This window comes from Penicillium chermesinum (genome assembly GCF_028974085.1).
Source record: "Penicillium chermesinum strain IBT 19713 chromosome Unknown utg000006l:1.0-2335141.0:1.0-2336784.0, whole genome shotgun sequence".
NCBI lineage: Eukaryota > Fungi > Ascomycota > Eurotiomycetes > Eurotiales > Aspergillaceae > Penicillium > Penicillium chermesinum.
In genome coordinates this window covers 364,018-381,694 of record NW_026695316.1, presented here as the reverse complement: position 1 = coordinate 381,694, position 17,677 = coordinate 364,018, and the positions used below count along the sequence as shown (strand labels likewise).

Sequence of the window (17,677 nt, the reverse complement as noted above, 5' to 3'; positions counted from 1 at the left end):
ATTTTCCAATTGAGGCTAGCCTTGTACCCTGCCGCGTGAATCCAGGGCGATTCGACCTCGTCGACAATTAGATATTGGTCCAAGTTGCGGAGCCAGAACTGCCCGTGTCGTGTGGTACAGAACCAACGAGTACAGGCTCTCCTTGATTTTTTTTTTAGGTCTTTTCGCGCGAGGACTAAGTTCAGCTTCATGCCCGATGTCTGAGTCCGCAGCCCCATGGCACAGTCATCTGGCGCTGTACTTGCCTCCCCGAAAAAAAAAAGAAAAGAAAAGAAAAGAAACAGGAAAGAAATCCCCTGGTGGAAACACCGGATATATAGATTGCCATGTGCGTCTCCGCCGGGGACCTGGAATAAACCACGCAGACTCATCCGGACAAAGTTGGAAGGGCGAACCCAGATCGCCCAAGCCCCCCATATAAAAGCCAAATAAAAGGATCGATCGGATACTACTCGGCTCTTTCCAAGGTTTCTATTGTTCTTTCCCCCCAGGCGTGATCCAAAGGAGCAAGACAATTGGTACAACATTGAAATCCACCCAGTCACGATGGTTGCCCTAGCGCCTATTGCGGACACGGTGCCTGTCCAATACACACAGAAGCCTGTCACGAATGGCATTGGCCATTCCAATGAAGCCGATGATTCCGATCAAGCCCCAATCAAGATCGATGCGGTCGATTTGGTCGCCACGCCACCGCTTGACAGCGCTGCGCCCCCGATACTTTCCGCAAACGGAATGCGCTCTATACAACAACAAAACGGCTCTTATGATGGGCAGTTATCCACTATGACTCCCGAAACTCCCTCAAATGAGCTCAGAATGGCGTTCGAAATTCTCAAGATCATTGAAAGCTACGGGATCGACTATGAGAAGAACGGTGGTGGCTGGAAGGGGCTAGAGTCCTTCATCCCCACCGTGCTCGACCGGGTGGAGAAGCAGGAACCGATTCGCATGATCTTGCCCGCATTCCCCTTTAAGTCGCCAAACTCGCGCGACAAAGTCCTCGGGACACTTCCTGACTTTGGTGATGAGTTGGCTCTGGCGCATTTGAACGGCCTCTGTGAGAACATCGGCCAGGTATATACACCCGGCGCGGATGTATACATTAGTTCGGATGGGCTGGTATACAATGGTAGGTGCCTTGTTCTGGAGAATTGCCCGATCAATATTGTACTAACTCTTCCAGATATCTTGGGGGTTCCTGACGAGGTCGTGTGGGACTATGGCGAGGCGCTCCGGCGCATGGCGGTTGAAAAGGGTCTGCACCACGTGAAATTCATTCGACTCTTCGAGCTCCTCGACCATCCATGGTTCCAAATGAACAGCCCCGAGACTGCCAAAGCTTTCTATCTCGCACATGCAAGCTGCCTCCGGCGCGAACTGATGCTCATATTCGGCGACCCGACGTTCAACGCCGACGAAGCTATAAAGACCGATAATGATACTTGCTTGACCTACCGCGGGTATATCAAATTTTTGACAAAGGATCTGGCCCATCAAGAGTTAGGATCGCAGCAATCAAAACGGTCAAGAAACGCCCATATTGGCCAGACGGCCCGCCAGATGATCATTCGCGGCAAGGCGTTCGCGGCCGCCATTCGGGCGAATCGAAAGGATTATGTTCGCTTATCCATTCACGAGTCCGCTGGGGAGAAGAAGCTTTCGGTCTCCCTGATCCCCCCAGGCTCGGGGGGGCCCTTGGTTTCACTCCGTGGCATGCGTCCGTTGCCATCGGAGCTGACGGAGTATATCGCACGGCCCACGCTGAAGATGTTCGCGACACCCACGAGCTGATCTATAAGAACGGACAACCATATTATTATCGCGAGAAGTCGGAGATCTTTGACTGGAAGGCAGATGGTCTCTCGGTCGAGTTCGAGCATCTTTACCCATGCGGCGTAATTATTCGCCCCGCAGATGACTTGCAAAGCCGCCCATCTATTCGCGACATTCCCATGCACAAGGTCCGTCGCATCTCAAACGGGATGTCCCCTGTCATCCTGCGCGGTTTTGCAGACACACTTGAGGAAGAGTTATATCTTAAGGCGGCGAGGGTCTGGGTAAAATCATGCCTTGGAGCTTCGGCATTATTCAGAAAGTGCGCGATGCTGGTCGCAACGACAAGATGGGCAACAATGTCACCTCTAATGAGGCAATGCCGATGCACTTTGACGGCATGTTCAAGTTCGAAGATGTCACTGATCCAGTGACCGGGGAAAAGAAGAAGGTCCAGCGCCCACCGGGCTACCAGTTCTTCACCTGTCCTGCTACCGCGCCCAAGGGAAGTGGATATACTTTGTTCGCCAGCTCTCGTCTGTTCTTCAGGTATCTGCCACTGCCATGGACACCGGCGCGGCTTCAGAAAACGACCTGGGCCATGGACAACGATGGTTTCTGGGATGCAAAGTTAAAACATCTCCCGCTGACGGTGACGCATCCTGTCTCTGGCCTGCCGTGTCTGCGCTGGCATCAGCCGTGGGATTCAACAAAGACCAAGTTTTCCACCTGCGACGTTACGGTGGAGAATGAGGACTCCAGTCTCATCCAAGTGATAGACCAAATGATTTATGATTATCGCGTTTGCCTGCGTTTCGAGTGGGAGAAAGGGGATTTGTTGATCAATGATAACACAGCCATGCTGCATACTCGCACCGGCTATGTGAGTGAGTGTGATCGAGAATTGTGGCGCATTCATTTCGATTAGAGATATTTGTCATGTCAATTGATGAGCTTGTTATGTTATCACGTATTGTTTGTCATAGTCGCTTTGTTAGGAAATCAAATTTGTGACGAGTTTCTCGAAGATTGGCACTTGGCAGTCCGCAATCCTTACCGCTTCACTGCCATGTGGCCCCTTCGCTAGTAAAAGGACCCAGCTGCGCGGCTTGGGGAAGTAAGACACCCCCCCGGGATAATTCAGCTAAGAAAAATAGTGTATAAGCTAGTGTTGGGTTAGAATTCCTCGAAAAGACAAGTTACCATGATCATGATCACATGGCCGCGGTCCGCTGAATGAAGGCGGGGGCTACTCTATTTAAACTTGAAATTGATTTTATAACACAGTGTATTGAGGTGAAATAGTAGCAAGCCGATCTTCTCCTTATAGCAGGTGATTATACTAGGGATGGAGTGTTGGTAGACACATTTAGAGTCTAATCCGTTTAGGCTTAGCAGATTCTTAGAAGCAACCTTCCTAGCAACCTTCCTAGCAGCCCAGCAGGATAAGGGAGGGAATGGGATGAGGAGAAGGTAAAAAAGGGTCCCCCCAGAGACTGATCACGGACAAGACGTGAATGGCAATTTTGGTGTAGGGAAGACGGCACATATAGTTCGCAAGTCATTGGGAATATCATCCTATGCGCCTCACCTGTCTGACCCTCGGCTCAATCAATCGATCACCGCGGTTCACTAATAAAATCCCAGCTCATACTATGAACATTAGGCCTCCTTGATGCTTCCGGCGCTTCCTTGATCTGAATAATCTTCGTTTACTAAACATTGGTCTATCATCCTGGCCCATCTGTATCGCAAAACAAGACATCATCTGCCTATGATCTATCATATCGTATTGGTGGTTTTCGAAACTATCATGTACCCGTTCACATTGTAGCGTAGTTCGTGTCGAAGGGCCCCGAGATCTTGCGCTGGGGAAATAACCCATCAGAACTGGGCAGAACCCAGTCCTGAGAGCTAAACTGCGCGCCTGGGGAATTTTCAACCACCGTTTGGCACTGACAGGGCATGCTTAACCCGTTTCGTGGCGTTCCTGATGCCCCATCATCACCGGTATGAGTGAGCGAGATCAAATTATTGGCTCCATTTGCCCAAGGGCTTATTGAGTCGGTTGGGGCGATGACGACGATCTTTGACGAAACCGCATTGGATTGGAGCGCCTGAATAATATGAGGCAAGGCAGCTTCTGATCAAGTTCTCTTGTCAGTACTAGTCTGGAATGTTCTAATTATAAAAAAGGGGTAAATGACCTGTAGCGACATAATAAGTCGGCTGGCTAGTTGGACTATCAGCCATGCTCTCAGAGGGTAATGCGACATCTGAGCCCGCCCATGCATCCCTAAGCGGCTCCATGTCTGGACTGCTGACTACGGGCAGCGGTGGTCCAGAGGATGGGGCTATAGAAAACAATGGAGAGCTCAAAGGGACTGAATGCAGACCCCAAGTATCAAGGAAGCCGGAAGAATTTACTGGGAGAATTGACTGCGGACTCGTGGAAGTTGTGGACCCTGTTTGGGGAGCAGAGAGCATGTACGGCGTCAGGTAGGAAGTTGACGGGACAGTACTCATCGCAGACAAATCTCGGGGGCTTATTGTATGCTCGTATGGGGAGGATTGCCACACGTCAGCCTTGGAGGACTGCAGATGAGTTGGTGTGTATGAGTGATCCCAACCGTGAAAGGCAGCCGTTGCTCGTAGCTCGTTGGCTATGACTCGCTCTTGGAGTTTGGCAATGCGATCCCTGATCTTGCGGCCTACGTCCCTATTAGCCTCATTTTTCATCATTTCTAATCTGGGGATAAGGGATTGTTACGATGGTTTCTCTGTGAAAGACGATTCTGGAGTCGTCGGCGCTCCAAAGGATCTTGCGTGGCGGCTAGTGACTGAGTCTCCGAGGGAGACTCAGAATGTCCTCTGGCCCCCATTTTCATGCTCTTCGATCGCATACGTGGACAGGGTTGGATTCGCGAATAGAAATGGACCAGTTCGACCGCGTCCGAGGTCTTGAGAGTGCAAGTGCCGATGTTACCAATCGGGTCTCTTTATAAACTTATGTAGATCGCCCCTCAATCTCACTGTCACACGCACCTGTGCAACGGATTTCCCCGGACAAGAAGTTGGTCAGCCGCTGGCGATCTATGGCCTTCTGGCCTCTGCCCTCGTATGTTCTCTAAACTTCCCTACCGCGGATCTTTCGCCCCCACAAGTAGATCAGCATGGTTCCCTAGTGCAATAAGTTCTATGCCGAAGGTTGTTTCCAGCAGCCCAATAATTTTGGTGAGAGTCGATGAGAATTCCCCTTGGCCAAATGAAATTGGCTGTCATGAGTGGACGCCCTGGATCTCCGATTCCCGACGTTTGGGGATGTGCCGTTGCACATGGCATTGTCAAGGCACTAAGCAACTCTTAGTTTATATCGCGCATCTGGAGCCACCTGGCATGGAGAGAGCTGTGTAACCTTGTGATAGTATTCCAGGGTTGCTTGGGGGTGCGAACAGATAACATCTCTGCTTATTTCGACGCCATGAGATAGGCGGAACTCATTGGAGATAATTTCCTTGTTGGCCTAGGGCTACGTGCCATATGCAGGATGACCAGAAAGAATCAAGTCAATTCTAGTTGACAACAGTAAGCCTCAAATGGCTCTTATTATCTCTCATCATAACACATAGTAAAGAGACTCCGGTCCAGAACCTTTGGTCCAAAAATCGGGGTTCATGTTGAGTTGGTGCCCTCCCAATTCTTCATCAGAGCATGCTCAGAGTTGGCCGTTGCAAAATAGCTCGATATCCACCGGAGCATCCATTTAGGTTGACCTACAATTCCAAGATTATTTATATACTGGCAATGGACTTGAAATCAGTCGCGAGGTATCCGATACTGGCGGGAAACGGGATGCCATGCTGCTTTCCAAGTCTCTGCAAAGTATCTTCAATTCCCGCGTGCACTCGTTTGACGGAAGTTTGAGCAAGAACCCCCGGCGAAGACATGGTTGAGAAATGCCATGTGGACTGAATCCTAGTTGAAGGACTGTTCATTCGTTGCAGCGACAGGACTGTGAGATGTTAGGCCCCAGGTGGAACAGCCGTCTCACCTCATGATGAAACCATAGCCCAAATAGACCACTACCTGGTGTCACCTTCTGAAAAGGTGAGTGAGCTCAGTGTATTTATAGCAAACCGCCCCCGAGAACAATTTCTGCATTACTAAACAACAGCCATCCACGGCTCGCGTCTCGGGGTTAAGACGCTTTTCCAGCTCGGCGTTTGCATCGGCGCGAGCGGGTCCAATAACCAGGTACCTAGGTAAACATCGCAAACCTCTCATAATGCAGTCATCCCACGGTGACCTGAAGTTCTCCTAGAGCAAGGCCTTGAATATGAGCATTGGTCAGCTGTAAGTTGGAGACCAAATGTCCCATACTGTCGGTCCTTCCATTCGCTAATCCGGCACTCTATAATTGCACGACGGCAGAGGAAGTCAAGCTAGGAAGTAGAGAAGATGTGCGCTTTGGATGAATAAGAATTAAGCTAGAGTCATTAAGTCACGAGCCACCAAAACAAGGCAGCCCGTTTGCACCTTCCAAATAATGCCCTCACAGACCGGTCGCGCGTGTGACCTTGGATCTTCTCGTCTTTTTCACTTCCCCAAGCATCGGACTTCTTCCACCTCTTTCATCTCCACGCGCATCTAATCGTTCCCATCTCGTTGCCGCCTCTTTATCTGTCGTCATGGCTGCGATGATCAGCGTCATGGGGAGCCTGCTCCCTTACCATCTGCTGTCCTACGGCACCCTTCTGGGAAGCCAGCTGTTCCAGGTCAGAAAAACGCGATGAGTCCATGCTGTTTGCGCGATCGGGTATGAACGAGACCCTTCTGTGGTGTGCTAATATAGAGATGCCCTGTAGAGCTTCATCAACACGAAGATATGCTACCTGGCGCTCTCAAAGCGCGAGTTCCTTCTGCTCCAGAAGAAGCTCTTCCCTGTCTACTTCGGCAGCCAAATCGGACTGGCCCTCCTCACCGCAGCCACGCATCCGCCCTTCAGCATCCTGTCTCTGATCAAAGACACGCCTGGCCTCATTTCCCTTGCTGTGGTTGCTGGCACGGGGGCCTTGAACTACTACATCTTTGGCCCAAAGACTACTACCACTGCTTTTGTGCGCCGCCATGTCCACGGTATGATACCCAGAGCTTCCTAGTTCCTTGCGATCCTCCCCGGAATAGGCTCCTAATGACGATTTTGTCGCGGCACAGACAACAATGAGAACGCCAAAGCGCCAGTGGATGAGGAGCGAACCAAGCGAGCTAACCGTGGCTTCTCTCGCGTCCATGCTGCGGCTATTCATTTGAATGCCATCTCCATGGTTTCGACAGTTTTCTACGGAATCAACCTGGCTGCCAATCTGCTTTCGAACAAGTCGACCGACATTTGAGGACCGGCATTTGAAGGCAGGAATCTTGTTACCCAATAGGTTGAATTAGTGCTCCTTAATTTTCCGACGGGCTGCCACGACAGCATATTTATCTTCGAATGTTTCCAATGTGCCCTTACGGTCAGGTAGTTAACTCATCGCCGATGTGGGCTTCGAAGAATCTGCTTATTTGTTCAAATTGTTACACATTTCCTAGTAGATGTCTTCAAGTTTTCTCTACAGAGCAAACGAGCCAAAGCTCTTGAAATAGAGTCGACCATAGAATTTCTGGAACCTAGTCCTTGATAGAAACAGTCAGGGCATGTATGAAGCCATTTCGAGACGGAGTGAAGAAGTGATCAAATTAGAAAGATCATGACACATGGTGTGTTGATATCATATAATGGCCATTTAAGCCATTGCACCGGGCTGCATGAAAATACGCTCTGGCTAGAAGGTTTGTTAGTTTTCATAATCGAGCTTGGAAATTCCAGTCTGGGGCAAGCACGTACCTTCATGAGGAGAGCAGCAACCACAGTCACCACCCCGGCCGTGACTACCAGGTAATAAGTGTGAGACATCGCGTGCACAATGGCGTGGATAACCTTCGCGCGCATTTTATCGGGGATATGGCTCCAGTTTGCACTATCACTAGCACCAGAGAGCATACCACGCAACTGCTCACGAGGAAGCTGCGGCAGCAGCTCTTGCAGAGCCGCGACTGACTGATTTTGCCACACCGAGCCCGAGATCGCGAGGGAAAGCACAATTCCGATGGTCTGTGCCAAAGCAATGAAAGCTGTAGCATCCGATGCTCGAGCACGAGGGACCTTGGCTTGTGCAACTGCAAAGCTGGCCTGGATGAAGAGTCCCGAGCCAAGTCCAATCAATACCGAGTAGCCGTAGATGCTTGAGCGCGAGGAGTGTTCATCGATAGTGCCTAATAAATCAGTGGTAAGATCTCCCCGTTAGTGTTCGTAATAGGTAAAGGATACATACTCATCAATCCCCCTCCAATTGCTGTGAACATCCCGCCTACTAGGTACCAAGGCTGGTAGTATCCCAAAAGACTCATGGTGCCGCCGTTCAGGAGGCCACAAAATACACTCAAGAAGACGAATGGAAGGAGCCGCACTGCAGCAGTAAGAGGTGAGTCTCCCAAGACGAACTGGAAGTACAGAGGGATGTAATAGACGGGGACCTAGAGAAAGGCTAGTTAACTTCATATCCAGGACATCTGGCGAGTTTAAAACGAACGAAGACTGCCGTCGACGCGCAGGCCATGGCGATGAACAGTATCCACATGATTGGCTTGCGCAAAAAGTCACCAGGGAAGATGCGGTTGGCCTTCGTGGTCGTGAAAGCCGTAGCCTGTTGTACAATAAAGACCACGAGTAGAATCCCGCCAACAACCCAGAGGGAGATCTCCTTCGCGGAACCCCATGGGAAGAGAATGTTCCCTAGGTTGGTTGCCATAGTCAAGCAGACAAGAAAGCCTGCATTCAAGACCAGGCCGACAAAATCCACTTGTCGGAGCTTGTCCTTGAGGGCAACGCCTTTCTGAGGATCGGCCATGGGAAGGAAAAAAAGATAGATTGGCGCGAACAAGCCTCCAATAACGAGGTTAATGTAGAACGCCCAGCGCCAGGTTGTGTGACGGTTCTCCGCGAACGCTCCACCGATCCTGTAGCAATTAATAGATGTACCCCAGTTCTTGGAGATGCTCCCCTTACAGTGGCCCAAGAACAGTCCCAAGCCCCCAAGCTACCTCGCATCAGCATTAGAGCCAAGAATGGGCTGCATGAAAGACATCACTAACTGATACCCGTGAAGCCCATATACATTGGGCGTTGTCGAACAGAAGTAGTCACTTCGATAAGGGTGAGACAACCCAAGTACAATCCTGAACCCCCGAGACCTGCGATTGCACGGCCGACAATCAAAGCATTCATGTTGGGTGCAGCGCCACAGAGAGCAGAACCAGCCTCAAAAATAACGACGCCGAGGATGTAGAGAATTTTGGCACTAAATATGTCGTAGAGCTTTCCCCTATGGGAAATACTGAGCGAACGACGTGCCACCGTGACTTTGGGGCGTGTATACTTACCAGGTCGTCATAGTTGATGCACTTGAGAGAACGAAGGCGACACCCATCCAGGATAGTTTGCCGACCTCGCCGAACTTGTTCACAATCGGCGACTGGATATCAGCGACGATGGTGTTATCCATCGAAAACAGGAAGATTGACGATACAATCGTCAGGACGATTAAAGCCCACTATCTCAAGCATTAGAGGCGAAAAAAAACATGTCTTGGGAAATAATCTGAGAGCTTACTAAAAGAACAGGCACCTTTCCCTGGACATCCTCCTTGACCTCGTCGACATCCTCGGCTGGGCCTCCAAGGGTGACCTCAGCTGCGGTCTTCTGCTCTCGGGGATTACCCGGGACACTCAGGGAGGATGTGACCTCAACGAGCATGGCCTGGAGGCAATGGTCCTCAGACTCCATGGTGGATCGTGGTTTGGATGACAGGTATGCAAGATAGAACTGATTTATTGAAAGGAAGTCGGGGATGCGGTTGAAGAAAAGGCGCGTAGCCATGGGCAGGAAGAAGGAGAGATGACGTGAAGAGAGCTGAGAACAATAAATATGAAATCTAAACAAGCAGAAGCCTCTTTAGGAAATGCAAACTTTTCGGTCAAATGACCTTTGAGGATTTTGCTTCCCTATATGTAGAACTCGCTCTATTTCCAGGAACATCTTTCAGTAAATGGCTGCCTTCCTGGTCGTTACACCTCTCGATTCAAGACGAACTATTCTACTACTGTATCTGTGGGTAGGAAAATATCTTCCTTGCTGGTCGTACAGGCCAGTCTATTTCTTACAGGCTGGTAACCCTTTCCCTCCGGGCCCTTGGTTCAAGCCTTGTGTGCCTTAAAAGGTGAGATCAGTGGATCGTCACAACTCCTGCTTATCCTATCAACTTGTTCCTTTCGAAATTAAAAGATAGATTGCAAGGATCCAAGGAGCCAAAAAAAAATATGCACCGTTACTAGGTTTCCCTGGCTAGTTGGTTGCCAAGTAATTTACTAATATTATGGCACCGTGGTATTCTACTGCCAATTACCATTCTCGTTCTGCGTATAGGCGTCCTCGTACTAGTATATACTGCAAAGCAGGATACACGAAAAATATACTAAAGTGTGATATGTATCTACCGGGTTTACCTAAACTACTATTAGACCTTATAGAGAATTCTTTACCTAAATGAGGAGAATAAGCGTATCGTAAGGCTGGCCAGCAGGTCTTGCTCAAGGATTTTTAATTGCTTCTGTATGTTTCCTTGATCTTCAAGTGTTGACGTTGCGCGCGCCCCTCTTTTCTATATAAGCTCGTCAAATTCCGGGAGTAAACTGAAAAGGAAATGAACCATCTCGAAAGTCAGCTGGAAATGAAGGTATGCCCAGTGGCTTGAAATGCAGACTATTGACATTATAAGATTGAGCTTATTGCCTTATTGTAGGGCATTGTGCTGTAAATGAAATAGTACTCCTAATAATAGGAGAATTTTGTCGCGGACTGTATTTTCCGGACCGTACCGAAACTACCCTAATATAGACTACATACAAAAGCAACCAATAGAACACAACCCGTACTTTCTACAGATCAAAACGCATCTATATACTTCTCTACATCCAGCAATCCCGTTTTTAATAAAACATATAATTTCATACTAGTTGACGAAAGCACAACTACGGTCATGCAAAGCACCATACTAAAAAGGAGCTAGACCTTTTAGTCTTCTGGAATGGCCATCCCTAACGCCCATGGATGCAAAAGGGGGTAAAAAAAATTTGAAACATGATCATGAATCCACCTCATTGGCGGGAATGAGTTCTGGTATGGCGCGTTCCTCGTCCAGACACTGGAGTCTGGTGGGTTTGCGCAGGGAGGCGTCGTTGGCGAACGCGTCCCAGAGCCCGGTGGAGAAGACCATCAGCTTCCTGGTCAAGTTCCATCTCCACGCGCCCTTCCATAGTTTCCCTCACCCCTTCCTCTTCTTCTTCTTCCTCCTCGACAGATGCGGTATGGGTAACTTCGTCCGTCCACCCTTCATTGAACGCTGGGGTCCGGGGGTGTCGACGCGAGTTTCCAGTGGTAGAACGTTCCTTGTGTCGAGTACCGCGTTGGCGAGAAGAGCGCCCGCCACGGGATGGTGGACCCTGGGATGCCTGGCTCTCTTCCTCCATAGCTCTCAGACTTCGTTCATCTTGCTCGTTTCCTTCAATTGCCCAGATCTCCAGGGCACGTGTAAGGAGCGTTCCAGCAACGCCTGAGCTCCCCGCTGCGTCACCGCCACCGCTTGCACCAAGTATGCGTACAGCCTCATGCAAAGCTGTCACGGCTTCGGAGGTACGCCCAAGCTCCAGCAGGATAAAGCCCTTTGATGTGTACAGCACTCCTGTGAGGCCTCGTCCTTCTGTGCCGCCGACCCCGGTGGCCGACATAACAGGTGGATTGCGCGGACCACCTCCTAGAAAGGGGCTGTATCCCAGGCTCTTGCCGCTGGCGCTAATTCGGAGACATTCATCAAATTGTTCGAGAGCTTCGGCAGCATGGCCCATGCGGCGCAGGGCATGTCCAAGGTTAGACCGTGTTGCGACCCACGCGCCCGGCTCGCTATTCAAAGATTCCGCGAGAGCCAATGCCTGACGAAAGTGTACCACCGCCTTGGCAAGGTTGTCTTGATTGTAAAGAACCACTCCAAGCTCGTTGAGCACAAGTGGGTCTCCGCCAAGGGCGGTGCAGATGATTCATCATCAAGCACAGAGCCCGTAGACATTTCGTATGCAGACTTGAGATAGTCGTATGCTAGAGTCAAGTTGCTTAGCGCGAGGTGTTGCATTCCAAGGTACAGCTGTGGGAGATGGCTGCCCTGAAAGAGACGTGCAGCGGTGCTGTATGCTGCGATGGCCTGGTCATGTTCCCCCTCGGCAGCAAAAGTGTGGGCGAATCCGATCCACGCATGCGGGGAGTGAGGGTCTAGGAGCGAGGCCTTTGAGAAAAACCGACGAGCCTCCGCGATTTTCGATACCGCGAGGTAGTAAATGCCGATAGCCAAGTATGTGTAAGGCTCGTCTGGCGCATGATCCGCGAGCAGATGCGCTAGCAGAAACAAGGCATTGGTGGCTCCGGTCTGATAGAGACATGCCAGATGAATAGGATACAGGGCGGGTGTGTGCCCCAGCTGATGGAGAGAGAGGGCACTAGAGCCAGAGCTGGTCGGTGCATGCAGCTCGGTTGACTGGGCAGTAGAAAGAACTGATGACGTCAATTCCAGAGCTTCAGCAAACCGACATTGGGTGAACAATGTCTCGGCACGTGAGAGGATGATATCGGGGTTGGATGCTAGGTTGTAATGGGTTGAGAGGGTCTCGGTCGCGTTGGACAAGATCGTTGGGGAAGAGTACTTAGATAGGCGGGTCGTGTACAGCATTTTCGTGAAGTCCGCAGCTTCCTGAGAAACCGAAGGATCGGGAGACTGTACGGCATCAAAGTCCAGGGATTCAAGGAAATCTAGCTCTTCTTTGGGAGACATGAGCGAATTTTTCATTAACTGATCAAAGGCTTCAAAACACTGGACGTCGATGCGCACGGCGTCCTTGTAGCAGTCGCGAGCGCGATCGAAAGCATTCTGTTTTGCAAAACAGAGGCCACGGAGGTAGCACATCGAAGCCTCAAATTTCACATCACTAGATTCATCCCTCTCTTTATCGTCGCGTGATGTGGTAGACTTTCCATTGCGCAAGGTGACATGGCTCTGGCCACCCAGGTGTTGGATCTTTCGTCGGCTGTGATTATCCCGGATAAGATCTGTCGGGTTATGTTCACCCAATATGGACAATGCTTGGTCAAATTGGTCTTGTTTGATGTAGCAGTAGGCCGCGAGGTATTGGCAGGCGGGGTTTCGTGAGACAAGATCGCCGCGAGATAGAAGGGCAAGGGCGCGCGAAAAATTGTTGTTCGAGAAATGGACCTGGGCCAACCAGAACGCATCGGCGTCGCTGTCTGTCAAGACAGGTTGCGGTTAGGATATCGCTACAGGTGAACACAAGAGAGAGCAGACCTGTCAGGGCGAGGACTTTGTCGCCGATGTAGATGGCGCACTCATGCTGACCGCGATTGAAGGCGTCCTGTCGCCAGGACCGGAGATATTGCTCCATCGCGGCCTGGAGGATGAAAATTTCCCCACGAATGCACAAGAGAGGCGAAGCTAGAGAGTCGAGAAGTTCAAGAAACCAAGCGCGTTTATAAAGTTGATGTTTCGCGACGCGGAGAACCCAGTGACCCGCGCTCGTCCGCAAGCTGATTGGCCAATGACTGCCCCGCTCCTGGTCTGCTGTGCAATGTCAGTATGAAGCTATCGCAACTGGGCCACCAGGAGATTGGAATAGGTTATATCGTCTATCCGAGTCTGTCTCATTGAATTTCCAGCAAATCAGCCCAGGCTGGAGAGACGAATGCTCCTGTGGTTCTTTTGCCAAGGTCTTCATCTTCATAGTTAGTGAGTATCCGATGAACAAGAGATTATTAGTACAGAAAAATTGGTTCCCTTGCTGGTAGGAGTAGAATAGGGACGATATGCGGTAAAATGGTAATAAATGGTATACTTGAAAACCGTGGGAATTTGTTCACATGCAATATGTATGGATCCCGTCGTAGAGCATAGCATATTAAATTAGAAACGTGCGTCGCCTTAGTGCAGTAGAAGAATAGTAGCTATGTGGCTTGCACGGCTAGTCTTTTTATTACTAGGGGTAAGCAAAATAATTAGCATGTCTGATACAACTCAGATATAGCTGTAGTCATGTCTTGCTCAAAGCACACTTCAATGGCAACCTTAATGCACTTCAAGATCAAGCCCGCTATCCTCCATTCCCAGGTCGCATGAGATGTTTTCATTCCTTCCACTTTGGCTGTACAAGTAGATAGCTATTCAAGTTCTTCAGAAGTCCGAGATGATGTGGGCAAGAAAGGGTTTGGACAATTAAGGTTTCTCCATGCCGTCTCATTGAACAACGGGCGCTGAAAACCATCAGAGGCACTACTATTGAGCTGCCTTGCCTACTACTAGAACCAGCTAATTTGCAGGATTCAAATTCCTATTTTAATGCAGTACCTCACCAGCTAGGAACGGTAAGCTCAAGGCTCGCCCTCGAAAACGTATGCTATCAAGGCCCCAACGACTAATATGAATCCAATCAAGGGGCCAAAGCCAACCTCAATATTCGCGGGGATAGGGCCCAGGATAGCAGGGGGTAGATCCATCGTCGGGGCCAGATAAGGGCCTGAGGTGACGCCCAGCCACAGCATAACCCAGATAGCACCAACAATCTTCTGCCAGCGTGGCGTCCCTGTTTCCTTGTTGCCATGCGTGGATTCGTGGAGAGGAAACATGCGCTTCCATAAGGCCTGCACTCCATCCTCAACCATATAACCAAAAGTGAAGGCCGTGAAGAAGAAGAGAGCCCCAGAAACTTCTGTTGGTAGGCCACTTCCATAGTCTAGAGCTAAATGCAGGGTACCTGACAATAAGAAGACGATGAACACGTTCGTGTATCGCTCTAGCACTGATGGGCGAGGAAGACGAAGAAGCTCCCGGCAGAATCGGTTACTGACCGCAGTGAAGGAGCTGCGTAGGCTCTGGTGCCAGAATTTACTACGCAATGTTAGATCGGTTGGTGACAAGCGACAGGTCAATCGTATTCGGTGGACTCACCCCCAGAAGTTTCTCAGCGTGTAACTATCCAGCATGGTTCCGAAAAGCGGAGGCCAATCCGCAACGTCGTCACCTAGAATTCCAACATGCAGGACAGATAGAGCCCGATAGTGGCTATCCTAGTGACTCAGTAAGCGCATTAGCAGGCGATGACAGAAGCTTGATCTCACTTGAATGCAAGGACGAGAACATACAATCAAGCAGCGAGCACAGAGAAGCCACGCGATGACATTGGAGATTATGAGTTCAATCCATTTCTCCGTTGAATGATTCCAGGAAAATTTCTTGGGCTCGCCCAGGTTCTCCACTTGGGAAGCTTGAAGATTGCCTGCACATTCCGCCAGGTTGAGAATCAACAGCTGCCAAAAGAGAATACACGATTGACGCAGAAGGAAGCTTCCACGAGAGGGAAGCTTCATATGGCGACGCGTATAGTACTTAGGGAAAGGAGGAGTATTTTTTGTCTCCCAAGGCGTGTTGATCCATCGGGGGGTGCTCGTCACCTTGTATAAGATATATAATTTTTGTAGCAATGTTTCGGCAGGAGCTTTGAACATTATTGCGAGGTCATTCATGTCGACAGGTGTGATTATGAGTAATCGCAGCCAATTGAACGGCGTCGTCGCCATTGCTGGGTATAATTAGCTTCAAACTTTGGGATTTTTTTTTGTTTGTTTGTTTTTCTTCTGGCGACTAACATCCAAGCACAAAACTCCAGAGCATCAGTCTTGCTGGGATAGTGATGGCTGAAGATATCCCAATGAAGCCACATCATGAACGGGGCAGCCGCATAGCGTATAGTTGAGTACTTCGAAGTCACCGTGAAGACGAAAGGCGGGCCGCACAAAGCAACAAGCAGCTTGATGACCGCAGCAGCATCCAGAGGCCACCAGGACGTCTCCTCGGCCACATTATAAGGCGCATCCATCTTGTGTCTGCCAAAGGGAAACAGGTCCAATTTGTGGGCAGCGACTTCTTATAGCGTAAGCTTGGGATGACTTTGGCCCCTTAGCTTAGGGGTGTTCCGTGCCTAGTCTGCATGACGACCCCACCCATCTCGCCAGTTTTGACGAAGACAGATAAACTCCGCCTGAGGATTCAATAGGCCCGCAAAGCCGCAGCTGGTCCCGGCGTTATGGATCGATGTCATGGTTAACCCCCCGAGCTCGAGGCGTGTATAGTAACCTCGCCCAGCTTTGATCAGCATCAACAGACAACCCACGGGCTCTCCTTTATCTATTTGAGATTCAAAGGGGAAATATAAAGTTCCTCTAACGATCATTCATAGCCCCATAGGGCCACACTTAGCCTTTCCCAGAAATCATCGTAAAGCATCTCTTAGAGGAACCCTGATTAGGCGTCCAATCCCAGCCACAAAATTAATTAGAGTGGAGCAAAAATATTGACCCCGTCAGAGCAATTTTAACCGCAGCATTTCAATATTGACGGAAACAAAGCCTCTACTTGTGACCTATAAACGTACTAAGGGGGATAATCGATTTGGGGGACAGCCTTATTTCCTTATTATCGCCTTATCGCCTTATCTTACACGTGACCATCGAACATTCCATTAGTCGCTCGTTCAACTCTGGACGAGCAACATCGCAACTTCACTTACTCACCTCTCTAGCCGCAACTTGCGAATACTGCCAGTATGTCTGAGCGAAAGGTCCTCACGAAGTACTACCCTCCCGATTTCGACCCTTCGGCGATCGGGCGCACCCCGAAGCACCTACGCCAGAAGGGTCCCAAGGTCATCACTGTTCGCTTGATGGCCCCGTTCTCCATGAAATGTACCAACTGCGGTACGTTACTTTTCCAGACACTGAGATTTCTTGTACGATGTCCCATACTGACAATGTACCAGGCGAATACATCTACAAAGGACGCAAGTTCAACGCCCGCAAACAAAATCTCGAGGAGAAGTATCTCTCGATCCCGATATACCGTTTTTTCATCCGATGCACGCGATGCAGCGGCGAGATCACGTTCCGCACAGACCCGAAGAACATGGACTACGAGTGTGAAAAGGGCGCAAAGCGAAACTTTGAGCCGTGGCGAGACGCCAAGGACGAGAAATACAACGAGACCCAAGAAGAAACCCTCGACCGACTGGAACGCGAGGAAAATGAGGAGGCGGAGCAGCTGGAACGCGACAAGATGGCAGAACTGGAGGAGAAAATGCAAGACTCGAAGCGAGAAATGGCCATTGCGGATGCGCTTGATGAGATTCGGACCCGGAACGCGCGCATCCAGCGCAACGAGTCCAAGGGCGAGGAGGTGGCGCTGGATTTTGTGCGTGATGAGCAGGACTCGGCACGGCTGGCTCAGGAGAAGAAGATGAGGAGGCTGCGCGCAAGGCGTTCTTGACTGCTTCTGGGGAGCGGGTGAAGCGCCTTGTGGTGGAGGAGGAGGAGGAGCCGCTTTCAGCGCCTCAGCCGGAGGCTTCGAAGCCAGCGAGTATTGCGATGCCCCCACCTTCAACTACATCATTTGCTAGGGTTAAGAAGCCAAAGAAGGCTGGTGTCACAAGTTTGGGGATCAAGAAGAAGCCATCATTAGTTTAGTCTGTGTTCAACCACCCTGACGCTGGCGTCTTGATAAATGAATTAATGCAAAGAATGAATGCGCTATGTGACCAAATGCCGCGAGTTCCTTTTACCCTCAATACTTGCATTGCCTATCAGGTACTAGAATGTTTGATTTATAGGTACCGCACGTCTAAACCCTGTTTACTAGAAACCTGA

The 17,677-nt window shown here is 50.1% G+C and overlaps 7 protein-coding genes across 7 annotated transcripts; 3 read left to right on the top strand and 4 right to left on the bottom strand.

Moving 5' to 3' along the window:
* Positions 1–546: 546 nt before the first annotated feature.
* On the top strand, positions 547–2,704 carry xanB (isocyanide synthase xanB; the record flags this gene model as incomplete). The annotated part of the gene is made up of 4 exons (XM_058477206.1): positions 547–1,132; positions 1,187–1,640; positions 1,685–2,054; positions 2,096–2,704. 4 exons carry the CDS (start codon positions 547–549, stop codon positions 2,702–2,704), a joined length of 2,019 nt encoding a protein of 672 aa, XP_058327551.1.
* An 895-nt stretch (positions 2,705–3,599) lies between these two features.
* On the bottom strand, positions 3,600–4,518 carry xanC (transcription factor xanC; the record flags this gene model as incomplete). Its single annotated transcript, XM_058477205.1, has 2 exons — positions 3,600–3,919; positions 3,984–4,518. 2 exons carry the CDS (start codon positions 4,516–4,518, stop codon positions 3,600–3,602), a joined length of 855 nt encoding a protein of 284 aa, XP_058327550.1.
* Positions 4,519–6,464: 1,946 nt separating this feature from the next.
* N7468_007908 (DUF4149 domain-containing protein) lies at positions 6,465–7,169 on the top strand (the record flags this gene model as incomplete). The annotated part of the gene is made up of 3 exons (XM_058477204.1): positions 6,465–6,551; positions 6,642–6,912; positions 6,991–7,169. 3 exons carry the CDS (start codon positions 6,465–6,467, stop codon positions 7,167–7,169), a joined length of 537 nt encoding a protein of 178 aa, XP_058327549.1.
* A 390-nt stretch (positions 7,170–7,559) lies between these two features.
* On the bottom strand, positions 7,560–9,658 carry N7468_007907 (uncharacterized protein; the record flags this gene model as incomplete). The annotated part of the gene is made up of 8 exons (XM_058477203.1): positions 7,560–7,598; positions 7,661–8,088; positions 8,148–8,349; positions 8,406–8,832; positions 8,882–8,912; positions 8,968–9,173; positions 9,256–9,425; positions 9,485–9,658. 8 exons carry the CDS (start codon positions 9,656–9,658, stop codon positions 7,560–7,562), a joined length of 1,677 nt encoding a protein of 558 aa, XP_058327548.1.
* Positions 9,659–11,015: 1,357 nt separating this feature from the next.
* On the bottom strand, positions 11,016–13,374 carry N7468_007906 (anaphase promoting complex subunit CDC16; the record flags this gene model as incomplete). The annotated part of the gene is made up of 4 exons (XM_058477202.1): positions 11,016–11,150; positions 11,200–11,830; positions 11,875–13,219; positions 13,278–13,374. 4 exons carry the CDS (start codon positions 13,372–13,374, stop codon positions 11,016–11,018), a joined length of 2,208 nt encoding a protein of 735 aa, XP_058327547.1.
* Positions 13,375–14,353: 979 nt separating this feature from the next.
* Positions 14,354–15,858, bottom strand: N7468_007905 (wax synthase family protein; the record flags this gene model as incomplete). Its single annotated transcript, XM_058477201.1, has 4 exons — positions 14,354–14,870; positions 14,931–15,049; positions 15,125–15,561; positions 15,639–15,858. The coding sequence occupies 4 exons, from the start codon at positions 15,856–15,858 to the stop codon at positions 14,354–14,356; spliced, it is 1,293 nt and encodes a 430-aa protein (XP_058327546.1).
* Positions 15,859–16,584: 726 nt separating this feature from the next.
* N7468_007904 (Saf4/Yju2 family protein) lies at positions 16,585–17,497 on the top strand (the record flags this gene model as incomplete). The annotated part of the gene is given in 3 exon segments (XM_058477200.1): positions 16,585–16,735; positions 16,798–17,229; positions 17,241–17,497. The coding sequence occupies 3 exon segments, from the start codon at positions 16,585–16,587 to the stop codon at positions 17,495–17,497; spliced, it is 840 nt and encodes a 279-aa protein (XP_058327545.1).
* Positions 17,498–17,677: the final 180 nt, after the last annotated feature.